The 20,585-nt window shown below is 48.0% G+C and overlaps 1 protein-coding gene across 1 annotated transcript in view; it reads right to left on the reverse strand.

The window, feature by feature from the left end:
* Positions 1-15,509, reverse strand: part of SARDH (sarcosine dehydrogenase) — a 100,206-nt gene extending 84,697 nt beyond the window's left edge. The window contains exons 1-7 of the mRNA XM_073314286.1: positions 15,413-15,509; positions 12,471-12,798; positions 11,287-11,465; positions 8,500-8,679; positions 7,214-7,337; positions 6,763-6,863; positions 1,522-1,626 (exon numbers count right to left, since the gene is read on the reverse strand). Of these exons, the coding sequence (XP_073170387.1) occupies positions 1,522-1,626; positions 6,763-6,863; positions 7,214-7,337; positions 8,500-8,679; positions 11,287-11,465; positions 12,471-12,792 (1,011 nt within the window). The 5' untranslated portion in view covers positions 12,793-12,798; positions 15,413-15,509. The remainder of the gene's footprint in view (positions 1-1,521; positions 1,627-6,762; positions 6,864-7,213; positions 7,338-8,499; positions 8,680-11,286; positions 11,466-12,470; positions 12,799-15,412) is intronic.
* Between the last annotated feature and the right edge of the window lie 5,076 nt (positions 15,510-20,585).

Below are 20,585 nucleotides of genomic sequence, written 5' to 3' on the forward strand. Positions count from 1 at the left end.
TTAAGTGAGAGAAGATGTTTATTTTATAACAAACACCCCATTCTGACAGCCGCTTCGCGGCTGCTTCCTGTAAGGTGCTGAGTATCTTCATTGCCCAATGAAATCAGTAGGAACGGAGGGGGCTCAGTGCTTCTGGAAAACAGCCCCAAGGGGTGAACTCCTGGCCCTGTTGAAGTCAACGGGAGTTTTGACATTGATTATGGCTCCCAAAATTGGAAGCTGTTTTGGAAACTTTGGTTTCATAGGAACTTACCTGCTAAGCTGTCCAGCCAAGGAGAGGAACTGTGATGCCTAGCTAGTACCTTAACCACCTAAGCTATGAATGAGACATAGGACCCATCAGTTACAATCACTTTGCATATGGGCTTATTAAAGATCATTGTCCACTTTGTCTTAGGGTAAAACACAAGAAAGAATATCTCACAAGAAAGAATATCATTTTTCCTTGAAAGACAAGCCCATTAACTACTGTAGTAATTGACACATTAAACTCCCCATCCAGTTATTGTGAAAATGGAACACCCCATTTGCAGGATATAGGACAGAAGAGGGCTAAGAAGGTTGAAGAAAAAGTTCATCACAAGCCACAGTCATTTACTATCACCTTCAGCGTTAATCCCGGAAAGATTTTCATTCGTCCGTTTGGAAGCCTTTCTCCCATTGCAGAGAGGGAGCAAAATCTAATGAAGACTCATGTTACAGGACTACGTCATATCTGGGCAGTCAATTTCCAATCACTACTGCCAGTAAGGAACTCACTCGGCACCAGCTGATCGAGGACAAAGGGTGGTAGGACTCAGGAACTCTAGGTTCAATTTCTGTCTCTTCCTATGTGACCTCGGGCAAGTCACTGTATCTCTTTGAGCCTCAAATCCCACCCTGCAAAGCCGGCATAATAGTACTTTCTGTCACCCAACCTTTGCCAGGTCTACTTGGCACATGAGCTCTTTGAGCAGCCACTATCCCATACTATTGGTGAACGGGGCAACGGGGCCCCGTTCTTAGCTGGGGCCTCTGGCTGCTATTGTGAAACAAACAACAAATAATTCGGCGATCTCCTTCTCAGACATGCCACTTTGTGGAGAGAAGGCAGAGGGGACAGGAGGAGATGGTCGCATTTTTGTACTTTGAGAAGGATAGAAAAGGTCTTAGAGGCAATACCTGAGTAAGGGCCCAAGCTAATAAACTGAAGAGAAGACATGCCTCCTGTGGCTTGCCCAAGGTCAGAGACAAGGACTTATGGCAAAGCAGGGAATTGAACTGTGATCTCCCAAGTCCCAGGCTAGTGCCGTAACCACTAGACCATCCTTCCTCTCCCACCCAAATAGAAGAAGCTGTCAAATCCACTCTCCCTCCGAGTCCTGCTGAACCCAGCTCTGTCTTAATGCAAAGGGTCCTCATTTCATGCATGCTGGCACATAAGCAAGAGAGCTAAGGAGCTCATTTCAGCGCCGACTTTGTCAAAACGGCTTTCCTGGTAACATGCTTTATTTCCTATGAAAACCTCTCAGCACCGCTCACCTCCTCCCAGAATATTGGATTTGACTCATATCCGCCCACAGACAGGGCATCGCCTTGGAGACGGAGATACACCGAGGCATCGTGATCGCGAACGTTCGGCATATTCTAAACAGAGGTAGAAAGGAACATCATCAAAGCGGGGCAGGAGGGGTAAAGCGCACAGGCTCACAGACACCTGGGATGCTTCTGCCCTTGTTCCAATAGTGCACCCCAAGCTGAATGCCCATCTTCTTCCCAGCAGCTGCCTTGCTAGATGGCCACTGTGGAGTGTCATTATAAACATAAGGGTGCAGGTTACCAGGCTGTTTATTCTCCATCCAGGAGAATCCAAGCCTGCTGGAATCACTAGCAGCTCCTCTGCGTTTCCCCCAGCACGGAAATCCCCTAGCACCTCCTCACCAAGAGGCACAGTGCACCCAGCTCCTCCCTGTGTGTCCCACTGCGAGACTTGCCAGCGGTCAGGCCTCGGAGCTCAGGGCTAGAGGAGGAAGGAAGAAGCCAGTCCTGGTGGTTCGCTACCTGCCCCACTTCTGGCTCCCCACTCCCGGTAATCCCACATTATTCCTAGCCCTCCCACCTGCTCACCATTCTATTGCCCTGTGTGGGGTTTATCCGGCTTCCTCTGCCCCCTGCTGCTGGCATCAGCACCCCGATGCTCCAGGCCCAAGGAAAATCTGCTCAGAATGGGTGACCAGTGACCAATGAGAGGCCCAAGAAGGCCAGTTAAGAATCCTCTGTCCAGCCCAGCTCTGTCCCTGAGCAAAAGCAGGGACGCTTTCTAGCTCTAAGAAAGCTTGGATCCAAATGTGGCTGGGGCTGTATTGAGGCTCACAAGGGCTGGGCAGGAAACAGCAATTTGTTTTAAAGCATCTAAGCCTTTGTTTTTAACAGGACCCCACTGACTCTGCAAACAAGCAGTGAAAAGAAAAGAACTGGCTGTAGCAGGTCACAGACAATTAGTTTCAGCGCTGGGCCCTTTCTAAGCTGCTGCTTTGCACGGGCTGGAAAACGTGGTTCTCCTGTGCCTCAGAGAAGTCAGAGCCCTGCTTGACAGCACGGCTCCAACACCAGCAGAACAAGACTAGCGGCGGACATGATACGAGCAATGCACCGAGACATCCTCCCCGCACACGCTGCCCACGGGCACAGGGGCCTCAACAGCTGCAGAAGAACTGGAGGTGCTAATATGTTTACATGGGCCGAGTTTAATTCACTAAACAGATCTGCTGTGCGTCCCAGCCCCAGACCAAGAGCATGAGCTAGGGGGCGCTGAAATGCAAGCTGATTTCCGTATGGGTCTGAACAAGACTGAAGTATAACCATCTATGAATGCATCCGATGAAGTGAGCTGTAGCTCACGAAAGCTTATGCTCTAATAACTTTGTTAGTCTCTAAGGTGCCACATGTACTCCTTTTCTTTTTGCAGATACAGACTAACACGGCTGTTACTCTGAAATCTAAAAACCAAATTTACCCTACCTCCACAAAAGAGTGACTGTGGAAGCAGACAAGATTGCACTTGTGTAGTCATTTGAAGACAGTAATAATGCCTAGCTCTTATCCTCAGTAGATCTCAAAGCACATGCAATGGAAGTCATAGTATCATTATTCCCATTTTATAACTGGGGAAACTGAGGCACAACGATTTGCCCAAGGTCACCCATCAGGCCAGAGTGAGGAACAGAACACAGGTCTACTGAATCCCAGTCCAGTGCTGTATTCCCTAGGTCACGCTGAGTTAACTGATGTGCTTGTATAGGGCCTAGTGCAAGGGGGTTCCAATCCTCTTGGGGCCACCATTCAGATAATAAGGCCTGAAATCAATAGGATGGAGCAGAGCTGCTACAGACATTCTCAGGAGGAGAACTGGCAGACTGGCAGGCCCGTGTGTTTTGATCCACGTTAAAAGGAAAAATGATTTCTCTCTTACCCCACCTACACAACAAGATGAAACAGCACAGCAGCCAAGACACTAATACATAGCTAAAGAATAATATCGACTTTAACAACATAGCATGAAAATATTTAAGTTACACAAATGGAATTATTGTAGGGTCTTACTGTATTTTTCACTGATAAATTAATAATCAACATTTCAACAAGAGGCACTGTGGTTAGTGGATAGGCCTCTAGCCTAGCAGTCAGGAGACCTAGGTTCTATTATCCACTCTGCCACCGACTTGTTATACAACCTTGGGCAAGTCACTTGAGGTTTTTCCTCTTCTACTCATCTATTTAAGTTGCAAACTCTTCAGGGCAAGGATTGTCTCTTACTATATCTCTGTGCAGTGCCTAGCACAGTGGGGGCCCAGTTTTGGGTCAGGCTGGTAGATGCTACTGCAGTATAAAAAATAATATCGTTAAATGGCACTTTTCAAAATCAACTGTCAAAGAGTCAAGGTGTAGGGGGAAAACAGATGGGTTGCACAGAAAATTTAATACAAAATTACTCTAAAAATCTATAGGCCACAAATTAATATCACCTCCTTTTGTATGGTTTCAAACACCCTTATAGAATTCCAAAGCATAGAAATGTCTCTGAAATTTTGCAAGATGGTTCAAAAATATTTAGAAAACTGTATCATTTCCTTGTCAGGGCTGCAGGACTTTCCATAAAGGCTGTTTACTAAGATGAAACACAGTTACCTGGGGATATCTGGACTCCTTTATCAAACACAAAACACCAGAGCCCAGAGGGTAATTCTGCTATGAAAAGTGGGGAAAAAAAGAAACAGCGTCCTGTGTTAAAATATTCGTAAATATTAAATAGAATGACAGTAATGTATTAAATTATTGAATATTAATTATTTGTATCTTCACAGTGCATAGGTGTCCCACTCATGGACCCTGACCCCAGTTTGCAAGAAGAGGCAGTCTGGCATAGCGCACAGGCCAGATTGGGACTCAGGACTGGGTGCTATTCCTGGCTCTACCAGTGGCCTGCTGGGTGACCCTGGGCAAGTCACGTCAACGGTCTGTGCCACAGTTTCCCCTTCATCATGAGAGCGATGTCCTCTGTAAAGTGCTTTAAGATCTCCTGGTGCAGAACCTTTGATAAAAGCACGGCATTCTTAACATTAAAAATATGTGAATAATGCAGCAGCATTTAGGCCCCAATTCAGCAAAGCATTTAAAAACATGCTTGGCTTTAAGCACATGTTTAAATCAACCCCTGTTCAGCCTAGCACTTAGGCATGTGCTTAAATCCCACAGAAGCCAGAGGGAGAATGACTCTCCCCTTTCACACTTTGGGTCAAATTCTGTCCTAAACTACCCTTCTTGCAGCTCCCATGAAATTGGTGGGATGTAGCATGGGGAAGGACTGGCCCGTTTCTTCTAGGCATGTACTGGCCCGTTTCTTCTAGGCATGTACGTGGTATGGAGGGGTCCCTCCTGCATGTCCTTACGTTTGAAGCCAGTCAACATTCAGGGATTCCATAAACTCTTCCTTTGAAATGCTCCCTTTGCTGCATAGTGCTCGTGCTGCCCAAGAGCATCATCTAGCTGCAGGCCGAGGAATGAAACTTTTCCAAGGTGACATTTGTTTCTGAAATGCTACAGGAAGATGTGCTGAGATGGGGCAGTGGGATCTCTGACAACAATTCCAGCGGCAAAGAACAGTAGGGTTCCTCTCCCGCAGCCCTGACCCAGGGGAGGGGAGGCGGGGTGTAGAAATAGGCAATGTGCTCTTTCATGCAAGGAGACGGCTCAGAGGGGCAGTGGCTTCATTAAGCTGAGCCAGGAGCAGTGAGAGAAGTACTCAGATGGCACCACAGAGGCAGAGGTGTTGAGCAGCACAAGTGGGGATGTCGGGCAAAACCACAACGGACCAGAACACAAAAAAGCTAGTGTGGATAGACTTACGCTTGTCCTGCCCGACCAGTTCAGTTACCAACAGCCCACTGCCGTGGGGATGGGCATGGTGCAAGAACGGAGAGAATGCAACAGAATTTTCGGGTCCGGGCAGGATCCCAAGAGCAGAGCTGATCAAACTGTGTAAGTTAGCTGACAGATGTAGCCTTTTTGCCTCCAATCACAGATTACCCACAAACAGGTCGAGCCTTTTATTAGCTTGTTCGTTACACACAACGGCGTCACAGCGCTGCTTTGCTCTAGAGAAAGTTTAGGGTGACCAGATCTCCAGATTTTATCGGGACAGTTCCAATATGCGGGGCTTTGACTTATATAGGCACCTATTACCCCCCTTCCCCTGTCCCGATTTTTCACACTTACTCTCTGGTCACCCTATGCGGGTTAGTACATTTTGCCAAAACCAGGGAAATAGTTTTCATGGATGTTTTTGCGTGTTTCCCCTAGTTTGTCACCAGTGCTATTCAGCGCAAGATCATTTTAACCAATGGGATTATTTGTAAACCTGGTGCTATTTGGCACTAGACAGCCATGTGTTGTGTATCTGCTGCTCAGATTTGCTATTTCCATTGTACGGCCGGTCACCTAAAGTCACCTAATATTGTTCCCGTTTCAGATTGGTTGGTCTAAGCTTTATCAACCAGAGGAGTCCCCCTTTCTGCCTGCAGATTATCTGTGAACATTCAGATTTGTTCAACGAAACTACTGTTTGAACCACAACAGTGGGTGAAATAGCCCTTGGATGTACACACTGAGTATGTGTGTCCTGCAATCTGAGGTGTGACTGCAGCCCAGGGAGACATACCTGCACTCGCATGGCAAAATATAGCATGCCGGGGATCTCGGGTACATACTCCCATTGCTATCCTGCACTGAAGCCCCTGCAGTCACATCTACTCTGCTCCATTTAGGAGCACGAGCATGGGTGCGTCTACCCGAGCGGCAGTCACACCTCAGATTGCAATACAGACATATCCAGTGATTCACAGCACTTCTGCTTTCAGGGACTATTCCTGTGAGTAGGACCTCACTCCACCTGAATGTCCATGGCTAGCCAGATAAAAGGGGCCAGGGATGCAAGCTAAGCCCAAGAGTAGGCTTCATTGGCAAGATTATTCACAGATGTTTTGTCACTGTATTCACCAAGGAGAGCGTCTCCTAGAGAAGATGGGACACACAAAGCCACTGCTAGGAAAGGAAAGCAGGTTGGATGTTATGGAGAAAAAAGTGTCCCAGATCATAGAAGCGTTTGTGAAAACCAGGAGACCCTCCCACAATTTCTGAATCAAGTCCCCTCCTGAAAGTGCCCCCAGCACATGCCCCTGTCTGATGACAAACCCTCCAGTTAGAGAAGAAGAGCAATGAACTGACCTGAATGCCCTCTATCCGCTCCGTCACCACATATGCATGATGCATAGCCACCAGGGGCACGTTTACACCAGCCATCTGGCCCAGGGCTCGGGCCCACACTCCTGTCGTAAAAACAAACCACCGCTTGGTGAGTGACCACAGCCAATGCCTCTGGCCACTTCTGGAACCTATGAGGAGCTGTGCCAGAGACCTGAAGCTCAGAGTCCAGAATGCTGCCTCCTGATGTGTGGAAACAGGGAGTTAACAAGGCCCTTTGGCTCAATGTTACACACAATCAAAAGCTGCACTCATCTGGCATCTTTCCCCTCCCTGAGCACAGACATGGTGAACCAAAGAATGCCTCACTCAAAGATTGGACAAAATCTCCTAATTGTTGGGACAGGAAGGACTAGTATCTCTATCAGATTATGCCGAGTGGCAGGGCTGTAGCTATGTTACCTTGATTTCCTACCTGCACAGTTCACCACACAGGGAGTCTGGATGATCCCATAGTTTGTTTCCACCGCAGCTACCCTTTGCACACCCAAGTCATCGGCTCTGACCTGAATACCGGTCACTGGGCAATTCTCTATTACCTGGAGACAGCGAAAGAGAAGCACAGTGACATCCCCCTGGGGTTTGAATGTTAAGGGTTGGACTCATAATACCAAATGAGTAACCCAGCTCTCCTGAGAAGAGCACACACTGTGAGTTCATTGGCAATTTTGAAAAAAACTCAAAACAAAAATTGTTTCAGGTCCGGCTGAAAACGAAAATTTTCAGCGAATCGAAAAAGCTGAAAACATTTACAGTTCAGATAGAATGAAAGAATTTGTTTCCGTTTTGACCATTTTTGAATTTTAAAAAATTAAATTAAAGGAAATTTTGAAGCAAAAAGTCATTTCAAGTTCAAAAAATCAAAATGTTGTGGTTCAAAAATGTTGAAACAAAAAGATTTGTTTTTTGGGGGGGGGGGGATTTGAAATGAACAATGAATTGAAACCGATACAAATTTGCAAAATGTTTTAGCTGAAAAATTTTGCTGAGCTCTACTCTGAAGATGCAGGCCAGTGGCTTCGGCCCAAGGCTCTCCTTCCCAGCAGGGGAAATGTTAATCCAAACATAGTGCTGTCATTTTTTTTTTAAACTTTCATAAAAACCATTCCTATTACTGCAAGGGAATTAAATTCCCCTCTTTAATTTTGGGCTTAAACTGCCTCTCAGTGGCCTTTTAAGGTAATTTTAAATCTCAGAGAACTATAATTATCAATTTGTTTTGTGGTTAGCACGGAGGAGCCCCAGTCACGGACCAGGTGCTAGGTGCTGTACAAACACAGATCCAAATGTTGGTCCATGCCCCAACGAGCTTGCTGTATTTTACCCCTCACCAACAATTTGTTTTTCACGATGTAGCTGTTTTGGTCACATATCCTTTTCCCATTTTCCCCCCTCCTCTTTACTTCCCCAGCTCCTATGGCTCTATGCCAAAACCACCATCTCTGATGAGGCATGGCTGGGACTCCCTTCAAAGTCAGCCAGCGCCACACCCAATCTGCCAAAGGGGGGCGCTGTTAAACAGAACAAGGCAATTCTGAAACAGATCTGGCTTTGAGAATGGTGGAGGCTGGGAACAGCAGGAAGCCAAGGATCAAGGGGAGAGGAGGGAAAATGTACAGAGAGAGAACGTCTGGCTGAATTTGAGAGTTGTGAAAAGCTACAATGCTCAGACACCCACCCAAATGTGCAATAGTCAATTACCAAAGCGCCTCTGGCAGTAGCTGCCCTGGTGAGGGTTGTACAGGTGCCAGCAGGATCCATTGTGCCATCCTTAGGAACGTAAAGGGTGCCATAAAGATCATCTACGTTCATCAGTGGGTACAGGTCCTTGGTTTCTGCAGGGGACAGGACGTACGATTCTATGCCATAGACCTTACCCAGCTACAAACGAGACACGAGAACAGGTGTATTAATGCAGACAAGACAGCGTGGTTTGGCATCTCTGCAAAACAATCAACAATGTGAAGAAACCACAGGGGCACACCTGCGTCCCAAATAACTACATGCAAACATGCCAGGCCTAACTACATACGCACTGATAATCTAACCGGGTTCTGGTGGATTCCCAAAACACAGTACATGGTGATCAGCTTTAGTGGGCTCAAACTATTTAAAGGGACATTACCCTAGTCCTATACAAGTAGGCGGTGCAATTGGAAATATGATGCTGTACTTAATGGCAATGGGCAATGGACAGGTTTCATTTTGCAAAGCCCAGATCAGGGATGCATTAGATCCGAGAACCTTTTTACCCGAGTCCCCAAAGCTGGGTATGGTGGAGAGAGGTTTAAAACCAACGATTCCACTTTCGATCCCTCTACCCCTCATGAGCGTTAAGTGTCTATTAGGCCATTGAATCAAAGAGTATTAAGATGGACACAGCTGTTTTCATAGTGTATATTTCACTAGAAGTGCAGCAGTTCAGAAGTTAGAGAAGAAACTAGTGTCATGTAACCGGTCTTTATTGTGACTCTTTGAAATCAAATGCTAATGTGTGTACTTCCCAGCAGAAAAAGGCAAGAGGACTGGCCGGGTCTGTGCATCTCTTTGCTGCTTTGGGAGGAGAATACAGCTAGGGTGACCAGACACCAAATGTGAAAAATCGGGACAGGGGGTGGGGGGTAATAGGAGCCTATATAAGAAAAAGACCCAAAAATCGGGACTATCCCTATAAAATCGGGACATCTGGTCACCTTAGATACAGCATTATGATCAGCAGTGAAACCAGACTTCACGGCTAATCCTGCATGGAGAATCCCTTTCACTTTGTGAGTGAGACCAGTGTTCAGATTCAACTGAATCTCAAGGACTCCTCTACTAAGTGAGAGGCCATTATCATAAAGGCTGCAGTAGCCACCATGCATGGTTTACTGGCCAGGGCAATCCCTCAGCTAGAATCTCAGCACATGCCTGTATCACTTGGGACAATAAGGTCTGTGTGGGCTCTGCCACCAGGGATCACAAGGTGATCTATGGCCAACCTCCTCTCTCTGGGTCTCTTTTTGGGTACGTCTCCACTGCCGCTGGGCACTTCCCAACTGGGGTAGCTGGACCTGCACTCACTTTGCTCGAGCCAGCGTGTGAAAAAGAGCATTGTAGCTGAGGTAGCATGGGTGATGGCAGCTTGGGCCAGCGGCCCCAGTACAGACCTGCTGTCTGGTGAGTTTATATTCAGGCAGCTAGTCCAGCTACGCTGCTATTTTTAGCCCCCTCACTCAAGCAGAGCTAGCCCGTGTCTGTGTATCTGGGTTGGGAAGCATGTTTCCAGCGGCAGTGGAGACCTACCCTTTGATCCCCATTCCCACCTCCCTCCTTCCTGGCAGCTACTGACACTGCATTATCTTTCTTCTACAGGGGCAGGATCTACTGCATCCAAAGCCTGTTGAAATCAGGGGAGACACTCCTGGGCTTTGGATCAGGGTTTCAGAACCTGCCAGCAAGGCTGCTCCATGAATGATAAGTGAGGCCACATTTAACTTTCCAAGCGGGGTGGAAAAATGAGCTGTCTAAATAAACAGCAATCACCCCAATCAGGACTGATGGATAAAATTTCCCTCTGTGTCATAGGGGAGAACTGGGCTCTCCGTGCAGCAGAAGATAAATGGTTGGCTGATGACAGGACAGTCCTGTTTTGATGCTGCAAGTCAAAGCAGCCGAGTTGAAGATTTGCAAAAAGAAAAGGAGTACTTGTGGCACCTTAGAGACTAACCAATTTATTAGAGCATAAGCTTTCGTGAGCTACAGCTCACTTCATCGGATGCAAGAATTGAAGATTGACGCAGCGGGTTCCCTGTGACATGATAGAAGACAGGATTCATCCCCTCCCTCACACTAGCCCGTTTTCTAAGGGGCATGGATTTTCTCCATAAGTATTGCACAGACATTTAAGCAGGTTGCTCTTTTTACTTTAGGGACTAAGGCCTTAGTCCTAATATTCAAAGCAATCAATGGATCAGACCCAGTTGCATTCGAGGCTGCATTTCAGTCTATTAACTGCTCTTCTGGGACATAGAACACAAAGCCCTGGCTAGCCTAGACCAATGCATGTTACAGCCAGGGATAAGGCATTCTCAGTAGAGTGGATAGGGCTATTGAACAAACATCCAGAGGAGATTAGAAGACATCCAGAGGAGATTAGAAGACATCCACAGTCTGTCCATCCATAGAACAATGCTTCCCCTTTTCCCCCATAACCAGAACAACTTTCACATCAACCGCCTACAGCCACAATGTCCTGAAAAATAACTGTCCAAAGCAGAGCTTTCGATAACCCACTAAGAGCCAGAGATGCCAAGAAGTCCACTAGGGATTTCGCTACTGCCAATCTCTTTGCATGGAAGGTGTTCAGATACCATGGTGATGGGCAGCAGTACAAAATCCTTTGGCAACCAGACCCTCTAGTCTAGCTAATGGGTAGCACCAGCCCTGATTCAGTGATCTGTGAATAAGTAGGAGGAGAAGGAAGGAGATGAGGAGATTCCCGCTTACAGACATGAGTCTTTTGTACTCGTCCAGCCGCTGCTTGTTGGAGGCGATGAAGAGCCCGCCATTCTGAATCCATCCCGTGTGCAGACCTGTCTCCTCCTCCAGATCTTTGCTGACCACGTTGCGAGTATGAGCCAGCAGCTCCACTTCCACATCACTCGGACGCAGCTGCCACAGCAGACCTGGGAAAACCACAGAAGTTCCAGTAGACTCTGGCTTCCCCTCCCCATTCCAACCCTACCTTACAAGCCAAGCAAACAAACAGGTCAACTGTGAGAATAGCACAACAGGTGTTTTAGCAATAGCAGCATTCCTGGCCTAGACGTAACCCACGCTGTGGTTTGCTGGCTCCCTCTAGTAGCTAGACCACATAAAGGTCTCCAGCTACCACCGCTTATGGATCTCTTAGCTCACACAGTAGAGGCTCACGCTTTCAGGTCCAGAGGTTGAGGGCTCAATTCTTATTGCTGACGACCCACTCAGTAGCCAGGTGTAACAAGTGAGGGTCCATTCGGGCAGTAAGCACACAAGCTAGGCTTCATCAGCACCGTGACATGAGCTCGGTGTCCCACTTCAAGGCAGGGGGTTCAGCAGCACTCCCAGCTTCCCTTGTTCCAGCACCTATGCAGAGTGGGGCAGCTGCCAGAGGGCCCAGGGACTATCGGAAGGAGGTTCCTCAGTAGTCTGGCATGGGCCTGCCCAAGGAAGGACCCAGAGGCCCGCCATGGGGAGTGGGGGTAAGACTGCTGGGCAATAGCAAAAGGGGTGTTTCTTTCCCCTCTACCCTACGAGGTGGGGAGGAGAAGGTCAGACTTCTGGAGGCCCATGTTGTCAGGCCTTGGCGATACTCCTATATAGGGTCAAGCAGTAGAGAGCTGAGGCCTGAGAGACTTGGCTCTTAAAGGGCCAAGGTACCATAATAACCCCTTAGCTGAGAGCTGAAGGAACAATTCCTTTCCCAGGTCCCCAAGGAGGGCTCATCCCCATCTATGCAGCAAGATTGAGAGAGTAACAAACATCCTAACCCGGAAAGGGGCTGAGCTCTCCCCATGTGGAACTGAGCAGCCGCAGGGAGCTGATGGCTGCTCAGCAGCTGGCAGGATCAGGCTCCAAAAGCCTCCCTCTGCAGCTCTAATTTGGAGCCTTTGCTCTGCTATAGAGGCTTCCACACACACAGCTCTGCTCACCGGCCGTGTGCCAGGTGGTCCCCGACGTCAGACGGTCTCTTTCCAGTAGGACCGCGTTGCTCACCCCCATCCTAGCCAGGTGGTAGATGGTTTGACATCCCAAGCTGCCGCCACCCACCACCACGACGTCGGCTGATTTTGGGAGCGGCCTGGTCGGCCCTTTGCCTTGAGGGCTCTCTTCCTTCAGAGTCTTGTGGTAAGGGACGCTCTTCTCTGCCGTTTGGCCTGCCCCGCTGCTGAAACACCTGAGGTGGCTGTTTCTCCCAGAGGCTGACATCTGACAGGAGGCAGCTCTTCGGACCACGGAGCTCAGGTAGGCCATGGTGACCTGGAATTCCAAAGACAAACCTTCAATGGACCGAGCAAAGATCTCACCACGCGCTAGCATACAAAAGTCCACACTGGAGTTATTATCATCATCATGGGTTAGGACCCATGGTGCTAGGCACTATACAAACACAGAACAAACAAACAAAAAAAACGATCCCTGCCATACGGCCACAGCCTGGAATTTCAAGTCATAAATGGCTTTGGAGAAAGATAGGGTGCTGTGGAAGGGATGGGAAAGAGAATCACATGGCGTCTCCCTGACCTCAGCTCCTCAAAACTCTGACATCCACCTGCCACCCACCTTGTCTCTCTTAAACCAGGTGAACTATTACTGACCGTAAGCAAAAACTACAGAAGGTGGCTGTAAACTGAAATGCATTTGCAACAAAGGAAAGCATCCCATTAAATACAGACCTGCTAAAAACCAGCTGCTGCCCTGTGATGGAGTGGACTAGGTCCAAATGCCCCCTGCTGGTTCTGCCACACCAATCCCAGGGAAGGAGCAGTGGAGAGGTCCTCCAAGCAGGCTAGAGTGGCTGCAGAGGAAGCAGCCAATCAGGGCCCAGGAGGGCTATATAAAATGAGCTGCAGAGCAGCAGTCAATTGCTGCTTAGAGCAGGAGAAGAAATGACTGCAGGCCTGGCTGCCTGGAAGAGCAGCAGGGCCACGGACGGTTTGCTAGCAGGGACAAGGGGAGCACTGCCCAGGGAGCTCCTGGCTGGTTGCTAGGACTGAGTAGGGACTGAGCCTGGGGAGGGCTGCAGGAAGATAGTATCTCCAGGGAGGAAGCCCTGGGGATACAGCCCCATACCTGGGTTGGACTACTTAAAAAGCAAAGCCCAGGGAGATCTAGAGAGAGCCACCATCAGAGGGGTACTGAGCTAGGCTCCGGTGGACCGTATACCATGGAAGGGGTTTGTGCTGGTTAACATGCAGACAGTGTGACTTGGCCCGAGCGCTGTTTCACTGACAAACCTACCTGAGAACCACCAAAAGGGGTCACCAGAACTAAAGAATGCAGACACGCCCAACCAGAATGGGGCACTCATGAGAGGCGAGTGCCAACTCTATTACATGCCCAAAACAAACACTAAAGCAATAGCCTGAAGAATCAACTTTTTGTCTGACAGAGGTTTGCTAGTGGCACAGGACTAAAGGACTGAGAATTTCTAAAGCCAATGATTTAGTTTGCACACACAAGAGTAACCCCCATTAGCTTTTATGAGCTTGAAGACATTGCTACTCAAAGATAGTTGGTGCCTGTTGTATGCCAAGTAGATTAAAAGGGTTTTCAAATACAGTATTGCTAAATCTCATGATTTTAATGAGAGTCTTGTGATTCTTGGTGCTTTTCTTCAAGCCCCAGCTCCTGGAGTCAAGTGATTTCACGAGAATCTCAGCTTTCATTAAAAACAATTTTTATAGCCCTTGACATGGTGGAGAAAAGCTTGAAAACGTGATCTGAGTGCTCCCTGAAGGCTCAGAACCCAAAAGGCCAATGAATAGGACCCAAATTTTATTATATTTTGAAAATCTTGTGATTTTTAAGCCAGACTCATAATTTGGGGGGCCTGACTCCCCGTTTTTCACCACCTGAGCTTGGCAAGACTGCAAACGCATGCTTCAGAGTACTCAGAAGTGCTGTGCACACAGCCTAGTGGAAAGCGCACTTCACATTTCAATTGTACGCTCTTGCGGGCGGGGGGACAATCTTTCGGGCACTTAGAACATTGAGGCCCTCCTGACCTGAGCCCGGGGCTTCAAGGAACGAGGGTAATATAAACAAATAAGAATAAAGTTGTTGCAATCAGGGCCTCAGGGACACAATGAAGGGGGAAGGATTTGCCCCTATAGACAAAACATGGCAATCCCTGCCCGTGGTCATAAAGGATAAGTGACATGTGGTGGAGACAGACCCAGGATTCACTGCTGGGTGAAACGTCGAGTCCTCTCTCCTGCCCCCAGTGCAAGCATCTGCCCAGTCTGTCTGCTCAGGCTGGGTGCTGGCGTGAAGCTCTGGCCTTATACGCAGGTTTGGGTGTGTTATTTTACACAGCTGAAGCATGCAGCTCCTCCCCCTTTGTTTTAAGTCTTGCTCTGGGTAAATGTGTCTTCCCGGCTCTTGCAGAGTCAGCAGAGCTAAGGAATCTTGCCAGGGTATCTAGGGTCACTGTTCCTGCAGCAGAGACCGGAGACTTCAGCCAGCAGATCCCCGCTCCTTTTCTCATTAAGCGGAAAAGTTTCTCTATGTTGAACAAGCCAGACCCCAACCCTAATGGTTTTCAGGCTGATTCTTCCTATTACTCTGCCACAGGGGCAGGGGAAGGGTTGATATTCATGTCTCTGAGCGCCAAGAAAGTCTTCCCTCTGCAACCACGTTTCCTGAGATTTACCACAGTCCGGTCTCACCATGAACTTTACAGCCTGAAAGCTTTCCTGTCATTTAAGACACAATCTCATCTCTGAGCCAGTAAGGGACCTGTTGGCTGCTCAGACACAGCCCTCTCTGTTCAGATTTCCCCTCTGCATAGGCAAGCCTGGCTTTCCCTGCCAGCGACGGGAGCTGACCGCACACAACACACTACTGTCCAAAGGAGTTCAGTTCACTTTACCTGGGCAGACGGCCGTGAGGTTCTTGTTTCCTCTGACGCTCTCCTGCTGTCTCTCACACGCGCACCACTGCCCCCGAAACAGTAACTAGCACTTGAGAGAACCGCAGCCAGAGATCAGTCTTTGCCGCTGCTGGCCAGTTACAACTATTCCCAGAGTCTGGGAAGTGAGTACAGTGCAACGTGTGCACTGGCTTGCCTGATCGGAGAGATCTACGCAGCCGGCCTAGTCACCCAGACAAGATGGACAGTGCACTGTCATTCATGAGCAGAGACTGAAGGCTGCAAGGATCAGATATGTTAGAGATGGAAAAGCCCTATTAGTTTACCCAATCTCTCTTCCTTCTGACCAAGGCAGGGTACAAAACAAAGAGCCCAGATGGGAATTGAATGCACAGGCTCCAGCCTCAGAGCCTGATCGCTTTCCCCTGGGCTTGGCCAGAGCTATTTCAGCTGTATGCCATCTGTTAACTTACGGCCAGAAAGAGAATCCAGTAAATAAGCGGAACAGCTGAACGTTCAGCCCAATTTTCCTGCTGTTGAATTATCCTCCTGCCCTTAAAATGTCAGCAGAGTAAAATCAAACCTGGACTGGAGCTTTAACTGGAATTGAGCCTGGACTGCACTATCCAAAGCTGGGGTTTGGACCCCAAACTTGTTTTTTAAATATTTTATGCCAAACATTCTCCGCCACCAGAAAGACTATTATTATTTATATTACAGTAGTGCCTAGAGCTCCCAAATGAGATTGGGGCCCCGTAAGCAGACTGCAAACACATTGTAAACTGCTTGGGGCAGCCTAGCAATGAACAAGACATTCTGATTAAAACACCAATCAGCAGGACAAAGGGATGCAACTAAGTGAGACTCTTGCTTCACGCTTTTTGCTCCTGCTTACAGTGGCTTGTTTTCATCTGACACAGGAAAAGCTCAGGGCAGAATTTTTGTATCTGTAATTAGAGAGACATTAGACTCTCTCTCTAATATCTTGGGACTGATGTGGCTACGACTATATTTGTCATTAGCATATCCCCAGCTTATCCATCAGAGGTTGAGTTTAGAAGTGATCTCACGTTAGAGACAATACAACTAAGGGCAATGGCTCTCAATCTTTCCAGACTACTGTACCCCCTTTCAGGAGCCTGATTTGTCTTGTGTACCACGAAGTTTCACCTCACTTAAAATCTACTTGCTTACAAAATCAAACATAAAAATGTCACAGCACATTATTACTGACAAAGTGCTGACTTTCTCCTTTTTACCATGTAATTATAAAATAAACAATTAGAATATAAATATTGTATTTACATTGCAGGGTATAGTATAGGGAGCAGTATAAACAAGTCATTGTCTGGATGACATTTTAATTTGTACTGACTTCGCTGGTGCTTTTTATGTCGCCCTGTTATAAAACTAGGCAAATATCTAGATGAGTTGAGGTACCTCCTGAAAGGCCTCTGCCTACCCCCAGGGGTACGCGTACCCCTGGCTGAGAACCACTGACCTAGGGCATGTTACAACCGCTTATTTGAACATCAAATTCAAAGCAGATCTAGGAGCCAGTCGTTAAAAGGCCTGTGTCTAATGGTGCCTTGACTACGTTGTTGCTCTCACCATTGTTACCAGGAGGGAAGCTGCACTAAGAGGTGCAATAGAGCAGGAGATCTCAACCTGTTTCTTTTCGAGGCCCACCCCAACACGCTATAAAAACTCCATGGCCCACCTGTGCCACAACAACTGGTTTCTGCATATAAAAGCCAGGGCTGGCCTTAGGGGGTAGCAAGCAGGGCAATTGCCTGGGGCCCCCACAAAGCTACATTGCTCAGGCTTCATCCTCAGCCCCAGGTGGCGGGGTTCTGGGCCCCAGTCTTCAGCCCCACGTGCTGAGGCTTCAGCTCTCTGCCCTAGGCCTCAGCGAGTCTAACACTGGCCTGCTTGGCGGACGCCCTGAAACCTGCTCATGGCCCCCAGACCCCTGGTTGAGAACCACGGCAATAGTGGATATTCTAAGCAGGATCTAAGCCAGTCCATCGGTTCCCACATTCCGCACATAGATTATGTTCTTGTAATGAGAACTGGAAATGCACTGCAGATGGAGAAACGAAATATTTTCTGAGAACCGGCTGGAGTTTTCTTGGTCATGTAACACCTTGTGGCTAATGCACAAATGAATCAGTTAATCATGTTGCAAAATCACAGCTCACGATGAACAAGGTGCATGAAGCTGGAAACACACGGCAATTTTATCGCCGCCAGAACTTGGCATCAAGACTGCACATGACTCCTGCCTCTCTGTCCCTGTGCATTGTGCCAGCCTGATTTTAAGCATTTTAGGAAGGTGCTACTGCATGAGTGCCTATCTCAATTACAGGCAGCTTAACAGTCTCCCCTGTCAACCAACGGGCATAGGAATGGGAGTCAGGAGACTTGGGTTCTGCAGTCCAGGCCTTGGGCAAGTCACATCTCTGCTCTGTGCCTCAGTTTCCCCATCTCTAAAATGTGGATCATGATTGCCACATTGTATTGTGCTTTAAGATCTCTGGCTAAGAGCTTAGTGCTGTAGGAGCGATGATTGAGCTAGGCTAAGTAAGGAACTCTGGCTCTCTCATTTGGGAGAAGCCTACAATGCAATGATGTTGCAAAGATTTCCAGAGCCTCGTACAACTGAGCTGTGCAGAGGCAGAAATGGTTCTGCTTGCGCTTATGGTCGGCCTGTGTTGCTCGCATGGGTACACTGTGCATTAGAGACTTGCCTGCCAAGACTTTCAGAGGAGAGGGGAGGCGGCTGCATGCTGGTCTCTGACTGGCTCAGAGAGGCAGTGGAGGGCGGGTTAGAGGCATAGCAAAGGAGGCAGGGACATGCTTAGTCAGCAGCTGTGGTGGTGCGGGAGCAGCCCTGCTGGCTGCTGTGACAACTTTGCTGCAGACTCTGTCTCCACATGGGACCCGGTGTCTGTTGATCACAGGCTGATTAAAGAAAAGGAGGACTTGTGGCACCTTAGAGACTAACCAATTTATTTGAGCATAAGCTTTTGTGAGCTACAGCTCACCTCATCGGATGCAGGCAGTGGACAGACTAACACGGCTGCTACTCTGAGGGCTGATTAAAGGAGCAGCAGAGACAAAACCAGCTGAATCTGTTTGCTTATTATAAGAGGCAGCATTTCCAGCAGCAAGGGCTCCTTTTAGCTGCGTTAATAAATCAGAAGTGTCAGCAGTCCCCATTTCAAAGAAGGCGCTGCCAGCATGTGTCTACTTATAACCATCCTGGTGAATACCCAGGCAGTGTCCAAGGTTTATTGTTATTTGCCTCTGCACTGATCAAGGTGTGCGAAAAACTATTTCTCCCCTTGGTTTCGTGCTTCCTCCCATACGCCTGAAACTCCCAGCGAATCAGATTTCTGCCCTTCTCCCCATTCAAATTGCAATCTGAAACGCACTTTCCTGAGAAGCTCAGTGATGCTGACCCATGGCACTAAAACCATTGCCAGCTAGCCCTTTACATTTACCCCCCCCTGCCCATTCTCTCAAACAGAGCCATTCAAGTCAGCCTCTGCACATCACTGGCATCTCAGAGTGCTTCCTGGGAGCTGAAGGATTCTGTCTTTTTCTTCCCTGCCACTGAGCAGCCACCTTGGGGAATAAGGGGATTGGTGCCAGAAGTCTAAGAACAAGAGTCCCATTGTGGGAAAGGCTGGGTGGAGAGATAGGTTGTGCATTGATCCGTGTACGCAGTGAGCTTAGTAACAATTCTTACTCCTCCTGGCAGCAAGTTCCATGGCCTGGGTCTGGTGCCGGAGAAGAATTCCACTAGTAAGTTTGAGGATCTGGCAAGGACCCAGAGTTCTCAGGAGTGAGCCATGGGGATAGCTTCTCCTTGTCAAGTGATGGGGCAGGCTCCGATTCTCTGCCTCTCCCAGGGCATTGCGTGTCTGGCCTTGGTCGTCCATCTACAGCACTGGCGTTGTTGGGAGTCTAGATTCAGCTCAGGGTTATGGCAGACTCTGATGGCAGAATGAAAGGGTCAAGGCCCCATGTGATAGAAACTCTCTGGGAAGGTTCACAGATGTCCTGTACTGCCCATAAAAAAAGGGTTACAATGGCTGGGGAGGAGGTTTGGCTAGGGCTGCTGGGACGATCCCCATAGGAATCACATTTAAAGCAACCTCAACCGCTATTGAGGAGCAACTTTCGTAGTCAGCTCCGAAACTTTGCTGAGAAAGAAAGTGAAATGTCCCCAACATACATTCTGCGGCCACTAGCAAGTTAGTTAAAAGCTATTGTTGAAAAGTCAAAGAGAATAGGGGAAAGCAGCAGGGATACTGCGGTACAGATCCATTTAATAAATATTTTATTATTAATTCAATTATATGGCTCTTCACAGTGAAATTTTGGGTCCCCCTTCTCTGGTGAAATAGGCCCATCCTGTAGAAAAGCCTCTGGCGTAGCTTTTAAGCGGCTTCATGATTTTTACAGCTATCGAGAATGCTGCTGGATCCAGTGTATGACTTTCCGTGGTAACTGAAGACCACGCAGAACTGTGACCCGTCTCACAGAAACCTGTATCGTAGCTCTGTGCATAAAAGCCCATCAAGGCAAAAAACGCAGTACTCTTGGCCTGACGGACGGACTGCTTAGCAGAGTCTCAACATTGCAAAAATTCTAAGTGAGCGTCCTACCAATGTGTCCGTATTTTTTATTTGCCCAGACAATGGAAACAGCTGACAGGTGGGCAAGAAGGAAATGGTTCCCTGTACCAAGTGCAGCAGGCTTTAAAAAAAAAAAAAAATCAATCGGTTGTTTCATTGGAAACCATGAGTATTCAACAACCTGTAATAGGAAGGATTTTAAAAAAAAGGGGGGAGGGGGTTGGGAAGCGCTATGAACTCAGATTCCAGGGTATAAGCAGCCAAGCTCAAATTAGTAGGTCAGGAATAAACTTCTCTCTGGGCAGATTATCTCATAGCTGCCTGGAGCAGGGTTCTTGCATCTTTTGAAGCAGCTGGTGCTGGCCACTGTTGGAGAAAGGAAACTGGACTAGATGGGCCAGGGGTCAGATCCACTTTGACAATACTTATCTTCCCAAAGCAAACATTTTGAAACAAGAAGTCCAACATGAAACCAACCCTCTTATGCAGAAAAGAATGTAGGTTTATTTGCAGTAAAAACCATGGTT

This window comes from Lepidochelys kempii, chromosome 16 (genome assembly GCF_965140265.1).
Source record: "Lepidochelys kempii isolate rLepKem1 chromosome 16, rLepKem1.hap2, whole genome shotgun sequence".
Taxonomy (NCBI): Eukaryota; Metazoa; Chordata; order Testudines; family Cheloniidae; genus Lepidochelys; species Lepidochelys kempii.